Consider the following 15,058-nt stretch of genomic DNA (forward strand, 5'->3'; position numbering starts at 1 on the left):
CTTGGATCCAGCCCCTGAGTCTTGAAGCTCTTCCCCCGCCTCCAGCCTTGTGCAGGTGATCCAGCCCCTCCTCCCCATGCTGCCTCACCACAGGGCTGAAGCACACAAAATCTAGGCTGGGCCTCTCCAGGCTCTGGTGTGTGAGGGGAATGGGGGAAGTGTCTTTCTGCTTCTCAGTCAAAGGCCACGTCCGTGAGGGGTTTATTTCTGTTTCTCATTCTCACTTGTGTGCAGCCCCCAACTGATTTTTTTTCTGTGGGACAGCGGGCCACAACCCAAAAAAAGATTTCCCACCCATGCTCTAGCCTGACCGGGTTCTGTTTATTCCTCTCCCTTCAAGCAAAGAGCATGCTGTAAAACTGCAAGGCCGTGATTTTAAAATAGTGTATAATTACACCATGCAGTTTGCAGGGATGGGCTGTTATTGAGCCAAATATCTTAGTGCGATTCATAAAGGATTAAACACTTCATATAACTACCACAGGGAGGATATACATTAAGGGCTGTGGATGCCTGTTTGCAAAGCATAAGCTGATTGCTTTTGGGGTTCAAGCAGAACTGCGCAATTAGGTGTCGGCGCGAGTATTCATCCCATGTGCCAAAGTCCTAGCATAGGCTTCTGGATTAGATGAATCACTGGTCTGTCTTCTTGTGCAGCCCGGTGTGTACATAATTGCATACAACTTCCCTCACATGGGCACCTTTTAAGGACACCCTGGTTTTTGAAAGGAGGAAATTGTTGTTTAAAGGGGAGGGGTGAACTGCATCAGATGGGTGGCTGGGGTAAAGTCACTGTCTAATGAATGTCTAAATTATGAAATGGACCAACACTGATTCTATTGGGTTAGAGCAGGGCAGGCCTATTGAAATGGCTCACGGTAGCGGCACTACCCTGGCCTGGGCCGGAGCCACGAGCCTTTTAAATAGCTGCAACAACCCCGGACGGCTTCCAGACAACGTGGTAGTGGCGGGGCCGGGAGCTGCGAGTCCTTTGCTGTATTTTTACTTCAAAGCCTCCGGTCCCAGACAACTCTAGGGGAAGACTAGTCCCCAGGCCCCGCCCCTTCCAGGGGTTGGAGCTGGCCCATGCCCATGTACCAAAATTCATTAAGTGGCTCCCCCCCCCTGTGAAAATTATTGCTCACCTGTGGGTTAGAGCAATGGTTTTCAGCCAGGGATATGCAGAATCCTTCTAGGGGATACCTCTGTTCATCTAGCTATTTGCCCAGTTTACAATAGGTGACACACAAAGTCAGTCCAAAAGAAAATTTCATATAGATAGTGAGTTGTTTATACTGCTGTGTACATACAGTACCCTGAAATGTAAGTACAGTAAAACTCCGATAGTCCGGCATCCAGCTGTTCGGCACTCCCGATACTCTGGCATCAAAATGCCAAGTGCTCCTGACCAGCTGATTAAAAAGCCTGCTGCTCAGCACGCGTGTTGGATGTAACCAGAGGGAGCAGAAGGTTGAGGGGGAGGGAGTGGGACACGTGCTGGCTGTAACCAGACGGCGCATAAGGTTGGGGGGCGGGGAGTGGGATCGTGTTACAGTATGGAGAAGAGCGTTTTGCTTCAGCGGAGGGGAGGGGAGAGGGAGAAGGATCAGGTTACAGCATGGAAGAGACTCGAAGAGGAAAGGGGAGGGCAGAGGGATCATAGAATACTAGGACTGGAAGGGACCTCGAGAGGTCATCGAGTCCAGTCCCCTGCCCCATGGCAGGACCAAGGGAGATTGTGTCCTGGCCAGCTGTTAAGCCATGCACCACCTAGGTCCAAAAGGTGTCAGATTATTGGAAGTCTACTGTATAGTATTTGTATTCCAACTGATTGATTTTATAATTATATGGTAAAAATTAGAAAGCTATTTTTCAGTAATAGTGTGCTGTGGCAATTTCGTACTTGCATCTGATTTGTAAGCAAGCACTTTTTAAGTGAGATGAAACTTGGAGTACCCATGGCAAATCCAGGGGTACGGTACCTTACCTCCTGCAAAGGGTACAGTAGTCTTGAAAAGTTGAGAGCCACTGGGGTAGCAGGAAGTCTGGGTTCTGGTGTAAGGCTGTCCAGTTGTGACTGTGGACAAGAGACGGAAAAGTAAGGGGGGGCCACAGCTCAGGTTGTTGCTAAAGAAAATGAACAAAGGGAGCCGTTAACTTCTCCCTTCCCCCCACCCAGATTGAGGAGCGCAATGGTCATGTGTTTACCAGCTGCCAAGTGAGCATCCGGCAGTCATGTGAACAGTGTTCATCCTACATCTGGCCTATGGAGAAGGCCTGTCTTTGCAGTAGTAAGTGGAAATGGCTCATTCTTGCCACTTAGTTTTTTAAAATTGCAGATTCCTTGTGACTTAGCCTTGCTGAGGGTGGGGTCTGGGCTGAGAGCACTTTACAACGGGTGATGGCTGGGCTGTTAAGACCTTGCAAGTGAGAACTAGGCATGTTAAATATCGGTTAATTCAAGAGTCGAGTAACCTCATGAATTCTTATCGGTTACTGGACTACTCTGTAGTCCCCGGGGTGGGGCCAGTAGCCCAGGCACTACAGCCTCGCCCCTGAGGAGCCCCCTGCCACTCCATGCTGCTTCCTCTGTATCAGGGGCAGCAGCATGGGGTGCCAGGTGGGAGCTGACCCACATGGGGAGCCCGTTTAAAAGCCAGCTCCCCTTGCGGATGGGCTGCCTGCCACCCCATGCTGCTTCCTGCCCACCCAGCTCCTAATACGCTTTTAATTCAGAGCTGCAGCAGGGGTAGGTCCCAGACCCGCCACAAGGCAGGACCGAGCCAGGCTGCTGGCCAGCCTGCTGAAAAATGTACTGGGAGAATGGGGGAAATGCGTGTAGTCTATAGCACTAACCTATAAGCATTTGCTTATCTATTACTCGACTATACTATTACATACCTAGGGAGGACATGTTGCCGTGGGGATGCATGTGTGAGCCGGCTGGCACAGGTGCTAAGTAGGCTTCTGAAAATTCCTGCCAGCCACTTCACTCAAAGCAACTGCATATCCCTTTCCAGGATGGGGTAAAATGCCCGCTTGGTAACTTGAAGTGGCCTGTCTCAGCTGGAGCAGTCCTACATCTGAGAAGCTTTTTCCATCTCCCAGGCACAGGGTAATTTGTGTTTTGGGGAAAACTCCAGAACGCAGCTTTTTCCGACAATAGAAAGGCCAACAGCAAAGGGGAAATAGGAAACTTCGCATTTGAGTCTGCTTTGATCTGTTAGTAACAGTCCATCTCCTCTGTAGTTTGCAAGCTGATTTGCCATAAGAAGTGCATGTCCAAAACTCAGAGTTGCTGCACATCGCCCTGTGGAAAGAAGGTAAGAGAAGTCCTGCCCTCCGTGCCTGTGTGGGATGCGTTAGACCAGCTGTTAGGCAGTGCTGGCCCGATTGTACCAACAACTGAAAATCTTGCCCAGTGCCACAGCCCTGGGGCCATTCTCACCAGCGGGCATCATGTGACCGAAAGTAACATGCATGGCATGACGGAGTCACTAGTTCAATGCTTTGGAACGCTCTGTATGAAGCCAGACAGGACAGGGTAGGGTGGTATTCTGTCCAGAGCTAGGAGCCTCTTATGTGATGGCCTTCCTGGGTCTGACCCTAGAGCGTTCAGCATTCCATACACTGCCCCTTGGTGGGTGCAGTTGAACAGGACCTCTGGGGAAGCCAGGAGATCCTGTATCCCCACTCTATAGTCAGCCATGACCCTAAACCAGCAGGTAAAACTGAAGTTTATTAGTGGACGGGAACACAGCTTGTTAGCCCAGAAAGCAAGAACTTACAGCAAAGTCTGACTGAGTCAGATGCCCTAGACTCCCATTGCCCCTTTTTCGGGTCTTTGCCTCACTTCCTGAGGAAAATGTCACCTAGTGGCCTCCCCCTCCTGGTTCTCGGGTTACAAAGGGATGTAACCTGAGCAGCTGGAGCCACCTCACCTGCTCCGGAGTCTCAGCAAAAGTTACACACCTTTATCGCCGCCAACACCCAAGCACTGGTGCAGTACACGGGGAAACTGAGGCACATACCATGTTCATGCAAAACAGTCAAGGCTCATGTACAACGCAACAAGGAAGGGGAAAAAAACCACTTTGTCATGCGGCATAAAGCATTCAGCTTTCATTTAGAAGTAGCAGAAGGTCCTAAGTGAAATGAGGTTTTGTAGCCTGGAAACGGGAATCCGCGTGACTCTTGAACTACATCAATTCCAGGATGACCAAGATGCAGAGCCCCGTCACTTCGGAGTGTGTGTGAGTTCCTTAACGAGCGATAAGAACACAGTCCCCGTTGTCATGGAGAAACTGCTTGAGTATGTGGAGATGCATGGCCTGTACACTGAAGGAATCTATAGGAAATCGGGGTCAGCAAATCGCATGAGGGAGTTGAAACAGTTGCTGCAGACGGGTATGTCTAAATAATGCTTTCTACCTTTCCTGCTTCCCAGCAGTGAATTCAGCAGTCTCAGCTATTCTGAGAGCATCTGTAAGACTCTATTTCTTACCGGAAAAACTGCTCTGCACTAACTTGTGCAGTACGGAGCCTGCGTTACTGATTGGCTTGCTAATCTTTTCATGCTCATAAATACGTATCTTCAGGACCCATTTTGAGTAGCCACTTGGGCTTCCTGGGAGTAAATACACGACTACTTGAATTCTTTGTAGGCCCCCTTCTGTGGGAGCGGATTGTCTGCATCAAAAGAATCAGATGGGCTACATCTTGTAACTGTCGTTTCAGATCCAAATTCAGTGAAACTCGAGAATTATCCCATTCACACCATCACTGGCATCCTGAAGCAATGGCTACGGGAGCTACCCGACCCACTCATGACTTTTGCACAGTACAGCGACTTTCTCCGAGCAGTAGGTGGGTTTTCTCGATTTGTAGAGCAACAGGCATGTGTGTTTGTCCTCTATCTTGAAGAACGGTTTAGTGCCCCGGCACTAATTGCGTTTGTGATATGGCCTCTTTTTAGTCATTTCTCCAGCTGTTACTCTAAAATTTGTTCTAGGCAACAAAAATTTTGGGGTTTTCTGATATCAGGGTTCTTACCTCATTTTTCAGAACAGCAGCATCTGTAAGGACACTGTCCTTTCTTGGGGGGAAAACAAGTTGGAGCATTCAGTGCAAAAAATGTGAACAGCCTGGATGGAGTCTGTTATTCCTTGCATTTGTCACTCTGTCCTTACCATGCTATTACGAGCGTGTGAAAAGTGGGAAACCAACCCGGTCTGCTGTGTGCTGTTGTGTCTTACTGTAATGAAGTGACAGCCCTGGCTTCTGAAGTATTGAGCCTCGTGAGAGGCATATAAGTTCGGAGGTGGCTTTAGCTTAAGGTCCCCAAACCTCTCTAAGAGCATTCAGATGTCCAGGTGTTAATTGACTGGTGCTTTTGAACTGCTGTGAGCTCCTGAGTATCTTGAGATCTTGTGCTTATTGTTTCTTGTGCAGAGCTACCCGAAAAGCAGGAGCAACTTGTTGCCATTTACACTGTCCTTGAACAACTTCCACAAGCCAATCACAACACCCTGGAGCGACTCATCTTTCATCTTGTCAAGTAATGGTCTCTCCTTTCCTTTGGATTTTATCTGTGCTGGGTCCATTCTCCCTCTGCTGTTGCTTTCAAATTACTGTTAAAGCCGCGTAACCCAGAAATAAGTCTATTCAACGTGTGGAATTTTGAATTTGTTATGGAAGCTTTCTGACAGCCCAACCCTTGTTGGGATCTAAGTGGGGATTTCACTGCGTTGACATTACAAGGGTGAGAATTTAGGGTTGGCACCTAGGAAATGACCACCTAGGAAGGAACACTGCAGAAAGGAATCTAGGGGTCATAGTGGACCACAAGCTAAATAAGAGTCAACAGTGTGATACTGTTTCAAAAATAGCAAATGCTATTCTGGGAGGCATTAGCAAGAGTGTTGTAAGTAAGACATGAAAAGTCATTCTCCTGCTCTACTTTGTGTTGATTAGGCCTCAACTAGAGTTCTGTGTCCAGTTCTGGGTGCCACATTTCAGGAAAAATGTGGACAAATTGGAGAAAATCCAAAGAGCCACAAAAATTATTAAAAGTCTAGAAAACATCACCTATGAGGGAGGACTGAAAGAATGTGGTTTGTTTAGTCTGCAAAAGAGAAGACAGAGGGGGACATAACAGCTTTCTTGTATTTAATAGGTTATTAATGAAGGGGAGGGGGAAAAATATTCTCCTTAACCTCTGATTATAGGACAAGCAGCAACGGATTTAAATTGCAGCAAGGGCGGTTTAGGTTGGACATCAGGAATAATTTCCTGTCACGGGGGTTCAGCACTGGGATAAATTGCCGAGGGAGGTTGTGGAATCTCCATCACTGGAAATTTTTAAGAGCAGGTTAGACACACCCCTGTCAGGGATGGTCTAGATCATGGCTACTCAACACGCAGTCTATGGGTCGCATGTGGCTCATGGCTTGTTTGTTTGCGGCCCTCAGTGCCGTTTGGGTTTATGCAGGGCTCAACACGTGGCCTGCGGGTCAGCAATGTACATGGCCTCCACTGGGAACACGCTCCACAACAGCTAGGCATCTCCCAGGCGGGGTGAGCATTGAAAGACACAAGCGGACGGGCTAGCTGGAACAGTAGGGTACAGGGTGTCAGCATTTCTAGCCCCAGGGGAGGAGGTACTAGGAGCACCGGGGGATTGTGGGAAGTGCTGGCTGCTTAGCCTTGTGGGCAGAACCTGAGAGGTGCTAACTGGCTCTCACTGGCCACGTTTGGGTCCAGCGCCACAGCTTAAGGCTTAATCTTTGTATTCATGCCTGTCAGTGTAAAAGAAGCTATTTGCATATATTTGCATGTATATGCAACTACACTTAAGTTGCAGCCCTTGGCATGTGCTGGGAGTATCATTGTGGCCCCCGGGGCTTCCAAAGTTGAGTAGCCCTGGTCTAGATGGTGCTTGGTCCTGCCGTGAGGACAGGGGACTGGACTTGATGATCTCTAGAGGTCCTTCCCAGTTCTGTGATTCTCTGATCTCTCTTTGTTTCCCCTCTTTCCTGCCAACTGATCTAATTGTATCAGGTGAGCCAAGCAGTGTTAGCTCAGAGAGGATCCTCTTAATTTGTGTGGTGGGGTAGCAGCACCCCGCACTGCTGAGAGCGGCAGCGTGGCCCTCTTGGGAGAGAGCCCACTGCCACGGTGTCTCTGCCAGGCATGCTCCCTGGCAGCGGGGCTGGATCCAGTGGGCGCTCAGACACAGGGAGAAGGCCAGGCACCACACGCACTGACGCAGATCGCCTGGCACCGGCCGATAAAGCGGAAGGGATTGGGACCAGGAGCGGAGGGGGCGGAACAACCCACCAGACAAGTAGGGCCAGCGACATGATTTATTTGCATATTCATCATTTGCTTAATGAATATGCAAATAAGTGTTACCAGTCCTCCAAAAGCTTGTGAATGGGTTTACTGGTCCCCAGTATCAAAAAGATCGGGATCCACTGTTCTAGTGGAAGGGATCTGCCTTCAGGTGAGGCCCTAAGTAGAAACCTGAAAATAGAGTGATAACCTGACTCACAAGAGATGGCAAAGAGTGGCTGGTCAAGGCCCATCTGGGCTACTTCCATCTGTGTGGATTCATGTTCTTTTTCATGCAACAAGAGGTTAAATTCACTTCTTTTAAAAAAAAGTTTTCCTAACCCTCTCACACTCAAGCCTCCCCTAGGGCTGCCTGCTGAGATGCTAGCAAAGTCTGATCGGATTGTTTGTTTTCTAAGAGTTGACTAAGAAATGTTCCTGTTGTTCCAAATGTTGACTTTCAGAGTGGCTTTAGTAGAAGACATCAACCGCATGTCACCCAATGCTCTGGCCATTGTCTTTGCTCCGTGTCTCCTGCGCTGCCCTGATAATTCTGACCCACTGACCAGCATGAAGGACGTCTCAAAGACAACCGTGTAAGTGTCAGCATTCGGTTTGCTACAGAAGTCTGCTTGGGGTGAAATTGTTCTTCCAGCCAAGGCGTGTCTCTGGTGCTGTCATGTGCGCCTTGTCTAGCTCTTGCAGTTTGATCCATGTTAGAAATATCCAATGTACAGCCGGTCCCCGAGTTACGAATGCATTGCCTTACAACCAACCTCCCATTAGCCCCATTACAGCCTGTCCCCGACTTACGAACGCACCATCCGCATTTATGAACAGCACGGCCATATTTAAAAGCACGTATTCCCAACTTACGAACAAATCGAATTACGAGATACATAACCTGTTTGTAAATCGGGGACCGGCTGTAATATTTGTTTGAGCCCTGGTTTGTGGAATAGGCTGGAGCACTGAGTGCAGAGTTAGAAGTTAGCAGGTCCTGAGTTCTAATCTTGGCTCTGCTTCTGATTTCTGTGGCCTTGGTATAACAGACCCAAGGTATTTAGGGCCTTCCTGTAGTTTTATTAATAATTAAGAGTCTTAACAGTTCTGAATTCAAATGGATAGAAAATGTTATGCATTTGATTCCTTTATTTGTTTTGAAAGCAGGGTTTGGGTAGACAGTGGGAGATATGCGCCACATGATGGTAGAAATCTATTTGTGTAAAATAAAAATCACAATTGGGCCGAATAGTAGCACATTCATGTATGAACAGCAGTCCTGTAGTGGTACTGAGAACCATTACTTACATGGAGAGGGCACAGAAATTAAACACTTTCACTTGCTTACTTGGGAGCCCTTCAGCCTTGCCCTCTGATCCTGTCTCCTTGATTTAAGAGTTGTGCCCATATCCTCTTTGTGCTAATCGCTAGCTCCTCAGTTTCTCTAGCTCTCTGTGCTTATCCCCACCTGTGCTCTATTGCTGGCCGCAAATATGCCTCTGTCATTTTTAATAAAGGGCCAGAGCAGAAATGGAAGACGTGTTTGAAACCTAATAAAGCGGTGGCTCTTTTCCAACTTCTGATTCAGTTTGCTCTTCCTGTGGGGCTGGAAAAGTGGAGAAGGGCAGTTGCGGGAACGTTCTATGCCCACCAGTGTCTGTGCCGGAGCAGGGAGAGGACAGCAGGTAGAGGAAATAGAAACAGTTAGCAGTGTGGGTGATGCTTGATCACTTACCTTTGTTGCATGGAGACACAGTGTGCGAAGTTCTGGTTATCTGAGTAAGAACATGCATCATCTGTAGCACTGCTTTTGGTTGCATCCAGTCCTGCTTGTCTGTGTAGACCCTTCATCCTGCGCTCATCCAGCACTATCCTCTAAAGAAAGTGCCACTGGAGACTTTGGTTTGAGAGGGGGCCATCTACACCCGTGTAGAAAATCCCTGAGCTAGGTGTATTCACTGGCAGTGTGCTGAAGATCTCTCTGTGTGTTGGTGATACATCCCATCCTCATGGTTGTACACAAGCATATGTGGGTATTCAGGTAGCAGGTTGCTGATCAAACTCTTGCACTTTTGAACAGGTGCGTGGAAATGCTAATAAAGGAGCAGATGAGAAAATATAAGTTAAAAATGGATGAAATTAACCAGCTGGAAGTAGCTGAGAGCATTGCTTTCCGTCGACTTTCTTTGCTCCGGCAGAACATGGTAAGTGCCGCATCCCAAAAGGGCTGTCTAGCACAATGTTTCTTAAACTTTTTAAGACGGAGGAACACCAAACAATAATTTTTTTATGAGGAACACCAAGGATTTTTGGTTGAGCCAAAAAAAAAAAAAAAGGATGGGGGGGGGGGTGTAAGGGTTGGGTGGCAGGGAGGAGTTATTGAGCAAAAAAAAAAGGGGGTGCCTCCCCTTTAAGAGCGGCCATTTTGAATTCTGTTCTCCATGGCACACCGGTGTGCTGCGGAACACAGTTTAAGAAACGCTAGTCTAGCAGATTCCTAGGAGTGGGGGAAACCCACTGTAGCCTCACCCTTCCAGCCTGCTCAGCTTGTCAAAGACCAAGTACTGGTTACTGACCCTGAATTACAATGAAAAGGGAGCTGGCCCAGCCTAGTGTTGCACTGGGAACTAGACCTCTGCGTTGTGGAAGTCTGAGTTTGAATGAGCTTAGTGTGCTGAGGAGGGAGCATTGCTGAATGATGTAAGTACAGAGTAGGGATGTTAAATATTGGTTAATTGAATAGTCAATTAACCTCATGAATTCTTATTAGTCGACTATTCTATAGTCCCTGGGAGTAGGGCCAGCAGCCAGTGTGCTCCAGCCCCACTCCTGAGGAGCCCCCTGCCACGCTATGCTGCTGCCTCTGTATCAGAAGCAGCAGCGTGGGGTGCCAGGCGGGAGCTAGCCCACAAGGGGAGCCAGTTTAAAAACCAGCTCCCCTCATGGACCAGCTGCCTGTCACCCTGTGCTGCTGCTTCTGATACAGAGGTGCAGCAGCACAGGATGGCAGCAGCCACTGTCTAGGGGAAGGGCTGAGCTCCTGGACCTGGCACAAGACAGAACTGAACCGGGCTGCCTGCCTGCCTGGCTCCTAACGCTCTTGAAATGCATTGCCATAGCAGGGGTAGGTCCTGTTCCCGGTGGGAGCCAGGACTGAGCTGGGCTGCTGGCCACCCTGCTAAAAAATTTACTGGCAGGTGCATGGGGGGGAAATGGTGTGGTCTATAGCATTAACCGATAAGCTTTCGCTTATCGGTTAACCAACTACATGATTACATCCCTCGTACAGAGAGCATCCGGGCACTGGCCTGGTGACTCTGTAAGAAGGATTGTGAGGCGATTATGCCTGTTCGGTGCCTAGTCACCTCCAGGGGATCCCTTGGTTCCAGTAGCTATGGTGGTTCGCTTGTTCAGAACCTGCTCTCACTTCAGGCTCTGGTACTTCTGTGAAAAGCTCAGCTACTGTGTGCCAGAATCACCTGACAGCCCAGCTCTGCAATGGCAGGGACTGTGATCAAAAAAACCTAGTGTTTAGGGTGGGAGCAATCACAAGTTATGTAGATATTTGTGCATAGTACAAAGAGCTGATATCTTTTCTCTGGGGCATGGTGGTTTGGTATAAAACACGAGTCACCCATTCCAAGATCTGGATTCGGTATCTAGCTTTGCAAACCGAAAACGTCCCTGTGTGTCTTTGAGCAGGTCATGTCACCTCCCTGGGACTCGGTTACCGCTTGTGTCAAGCAGGGGCGATGGTATTTGGTGCTGGAAATAGGGATTCTGCAGCCCCCCCTGGCTTGAGGTGGTTTCCATTACATAACAGGGTTTACAGTTTGGTTCAGTGACTCTCAGCACGTACACATTGTTCCAGCCCCCTGGCAAAAGGAGGGATGTGAGGCTTTCCTAAGAAAAGGTGGAATTCAGAGAATAAAGACCCTGGCATGGAAGAGGTGGGCCTGCAACTGCTGGCTCCTGCTCCCAGTGTTCACTCTCAGCTGGGGAGACAGTTCAGAAAGAGCAGACTAATGAGATCCTGGTTGGGACCCGAGACTCAAGAGATGAGTGTAGCTTTGAGTGTACGTACCATACAGGCTGCCAGCACTGGGATTGGTGTCAGCGTCGTAACGGCTACCCACAGTACTGCCCATATGAAAAAAAGTCACATGTGGCATAATCAAAATGGGGTGTCACCAGAACACTTACTTAATGGAGGATTTTCTCTCCTTTTTTGGCGCTAATGTGGCTTTTTATAATTGCCAAAAGTGAATTCATGCCCTGCTGCCTGTCAAATGGCTGAATAATTTTGGCCGGGGAGGATGTCAAAAAGCCAAAACTCGCTTTAAGCAGGAACTGAGCCTGGAAAAATTTCAGCCCAGAAGGCGGGGGGGGGGGGGGGGGGAGTTTTACAAAACTTTGAGGGACTGAAAATGGGTATCATGGAAATGCTCCAGAAACCCTGACTCTAGTTACTTGCATGGAAGTAGTGCCCCAAAACTGACTCATTCAAAATGCAAAAAGAAAAGCTCTTTGAGAACATGTCTGGGGGCCAGAGGTAGAAGCATGAGTGAACTAGAGTTAATTTCACAGTAAGTGCCCTGTTCTACATGTAGAACTGGGAGTTGTCAGCCCATGTCAGAAGCTGACACGTCACTGTCTACACGTAGGCTATGTCTACACTGCAGGGTTTTGGCACAAAAAGTCTTTTGCAAAAGCGCATCCACACCTCAAAGCGCATCAGTTAATCTTTTGCACAAGCGAGCATCCATGCAGTATGTCAGCTTGCACAAGAAAGCTCTGATGGCCATTCACAGAATAGCCTTCAGAGCACCTCTGCTTTTTCGGATTGGCTCTTTTTGCACAAGAAACCCCTATGGAGCGTCCACACGTACCTTTTTGCCCAAGAGCTGCAGCCCGAAAAGGAGTTATGCCTCGTAGAAGGAGGTATACCTACACCGCAAAAAGCCCTCTGTTCTGTCAATTGACTAGATTTTCTTGTGCAAAAACGTGCTTGAAGTGTGAATGCTCCGTGAGTTTTTGCGCAAAAACTTTGTAGTGTAGACGTAGCCCTAGAGTGCTTTACAAGAGATCCCATCAATGTCAGACAAGTGAGCACCCTTCCCCCAAAGGAGTTGCAATCTTAACTGGACAAACAAAGGCTGTTCGTGCTGAACAGAACTTGCACTGAGATTTCTTCAGAATTCTTTGGCCTTATCATGCCACTGATTTAAAAAAAAAAAATTTAAGGCAGATCTTCCCTCAAGATTTCACTGTGGAGTAGGGACGTAAAATCCCGTTTAGTCACTTAACTGCTTAAATGGCAGGAAGTGGGGGCTGGGCTGGTCTAGCCGGGCTGGAGCACCCCCCACTGACAGCACAGCGGGCTGCTTCAGCCCAGCCAGGCCTGCTACACCATGGATTGCTCCAGCCAGGCCAGGCCTGCGTCAGGCAGGAGCTGCATTAGCCTGGCTAGGCCTTCTGCTATCCAGTAACTAATCAGCATCGTGCTTTCTGGGTGATGTTTACCAGTTAACCACTGGCATCCCTCCTGTGAAGTTTTGCTTTGAAAGCAATGGGATAAAGACTGCCTGTTGACTGGTAGTTAAATAGTCTTAGACAATGAGTAGTCCTTTAGTACCTTTGGGTGCGTCTACACAGCACCCTTAGCTCAAAATAAACTACACAATTTGTGCAACTTATTTTGAGTGTCTTTCGAAATAGTTTATTTCATAATTTGGTGCTGTCTACACAGCACCAAATTTCAAAATAACTCGCTATTCCAGAATGCCCCTTAACCCTCATGGAACGAGAGTTATCGGGACGTTGGATATGCTGCCCATTATTTCAATATCTATTACAAAATAACAGGCTGCTTCAGTAGATGCAGAATCACTATTTTGGGATACTTCTGGTATCCCAAAATAGCTCCGTAGTGTAGATGTACCCTTAGAGACTAAGAAAAATATATAGAATCATGAGCTTTCGTGGCTAGAACCCAGTTCATCAGATGAGTTAAGTGGGTTTTACCCACAAAAGCTTATACTATACATTTTTTTTTTTTAGTTTCTAAGGTTCCACAGGACTATTTGTTGTTTTTAAAGTTCTAGATAACATGGCTACCCCTCTGAGAGTTAGACCATCATGTGTTAACCTTGCATGTCTATTTTTTATCTTGGATGTAAGAATTTTGACAGCCAAGCAATGAAATTCAACAGATGGACCTCAGAATATTGGGCTTGTATTTGCTGATTCAAAATTTGATACAGCTGGTCTGTGAGCTCTAGAAATCTGATAAGTGGAAAAAATCAGAGGTTTTGTTGTTGTTGGTTTTTTTTTTTTTAAACAAAACCTCCTAAATCTGTCTGACCTATTTGATTTGATTCCAGTTGATACTGCAAATAAGTTGCTTTAGCAGGTTAAAATATGTACTATAGAGTAAGAAAGTATTTGACAATGAAAGATCAAATATCTTTGTGAGTGTATAGATTAAAATGTTTTCAAAGCCTTAAATGTTGCTTTAATGAACCTCCAAACACATATACTGTAAAATACCAATGATAGAACTGTCTAGATTCCCACTGTCTGACATGCAACATTTTAACATAACTGTTCTGATCAGAAAAAAACAATTTTCTAAAGTTACCACGATGTAGTGAATTTGGTCTTCATCTTTCTCTAGCTCTGGCCTGTAAAACTTGGGTTTTCTTCTCCTTTTGAGGGGGTGCTGGTATGTACAAACCCGGATGTGTTTAGAATGCATGATTAATTTTTTTATGGCACCACAGCATGATGGAACCTTTACTACTTATTCTAATTTACATGATATGAAATCGATTTTAAAAGAATCCAGACTGCATGCATCACTATAGCCCTTTCCCTAGAATGTATGCACTGCTGTTGTCCAATTCCTCCCTCACATCACTGTTTCTTATTAATGAAGTTCTAACCTGTGTTCATAATGAATGGAATAAAAATTTGCAGTTAACACGCACAGCTAAACAAGTGTTAGCAAACGTACCCTCTACGTAGAAAACACATGAAAAAATAATAATGTTAAAACAAATCAGATGAATTTAAACCACCTAAAGCAAATTAAGTCTACTGCGTGACCTATTCAAACATATCTGTATATATGGAATGGATAACTAACACCCTCTTCACTACCTCTGTTGGAGCCCTTCACTTGCCCTGTTTTCCTGCCCGTCCTTTATTAGTAATTGTCTGAGGGTGGGGTGGGGTGGGCTGATCTACTCTTCATTCTGAAGCATAACACATACAACTTTCTTCTAGTGTAAAAGCCCCCAAGACAAAGGAAATGACGACAACTTCCCCAAGCTGGAGTCGCTGCGGGAGGAAGATGAGGCATCTGATGTTGATAACCGGGAGAAGGAGATTCTGATCGAACGCATACAGTCAATCAAAGAGGAAAAGTGAGTCCTAGCTTCGCATTGCTAATGGAATCTATTGAGCGTATGCCTCGTGTCCCGGGAGGCAATGCAGCATGCTCTGTTGCATGTCACCCGTACTGTAGAGAAGTCAGAGTGAAGAAGCAGTAAAAGATAATCGGCAAAGGCAATAGTTGGAGATGAAATTTGGTGAGGTGTAGGTTCAGGGCTGCTTGCTTCTAAAGCATGCTCTGCTTAGACTTGTTCATGTTAATAGCATTGGTAAATACAGTAAGTCGCTATCTTCCTGGGGTGCCATGATCTGTATGTGTTTGATGCAG

General features: G+C 47.0%; 1 protein-coding gene across 6 annotated transcripts in view; it reads left to right on the forward strand.

The window, feature by feature from the left end:
* MYO9B (myosin IXB) overlaps positions 1–15,058 on the forward strand; it is an 88,200-nt gene that overhangs the window by 71,940 nt on the left and 1,202 nt on the right. For 5 of the 6 annotated variants that reach the window (XM_089774921.1, XM_075902962.2, XM_075902966.2 and 2 more), the window contains 9 exons: positions 2,180–2,291; positions 3,250–3,323; positions 4,215–4,407; positions 4,738–4,866; positions 5,452–5,557; positions 7,797–7,928; positions 9,416–9,539; positions 14,012–14,059; positions 14,623–14,762. In XM_089774921.1, the coding sequence (XP_089631047.1) occupies positions 2,180–2,291; positions 3,250–3,323; positions 4,215–4,407; positions 4,738–4,866; positions 5,452–5,557; positions 7,797–7,928; positions 9,416–9,539; positions 14,012–14,059; positions 14,623–14,762 (1,058 nt within the window). The remainder of the gene's footprint in view (positions 1–2,179; positions 2,292–3,249; positions 3,324–4,214; positions 4,408–4,737; positions 4,867–5,451; positions 5,558–7,796; positions 7,929–9,415; positions 9,540–14,011; positions 14,060–14,622; positions 14,763–15,058) is intronic. The other variant, XM_075902964.2, reaches the window with a different exon arrangement.

Source organism: Pelodiscus sinensis, chromosome 32 (assembly GCF_052426305.1).
Source record: "Pelodiscus sinensis isolate ZL-2025 chromosome 32, ASM5242630v1, whole genome shotgun sequence".
Lineage (NCBI taxonomy): Eukaryota > Metazoa > Chordata > Testudines > Trionychidae > Pelodiscus > Pelodiscus sinensis.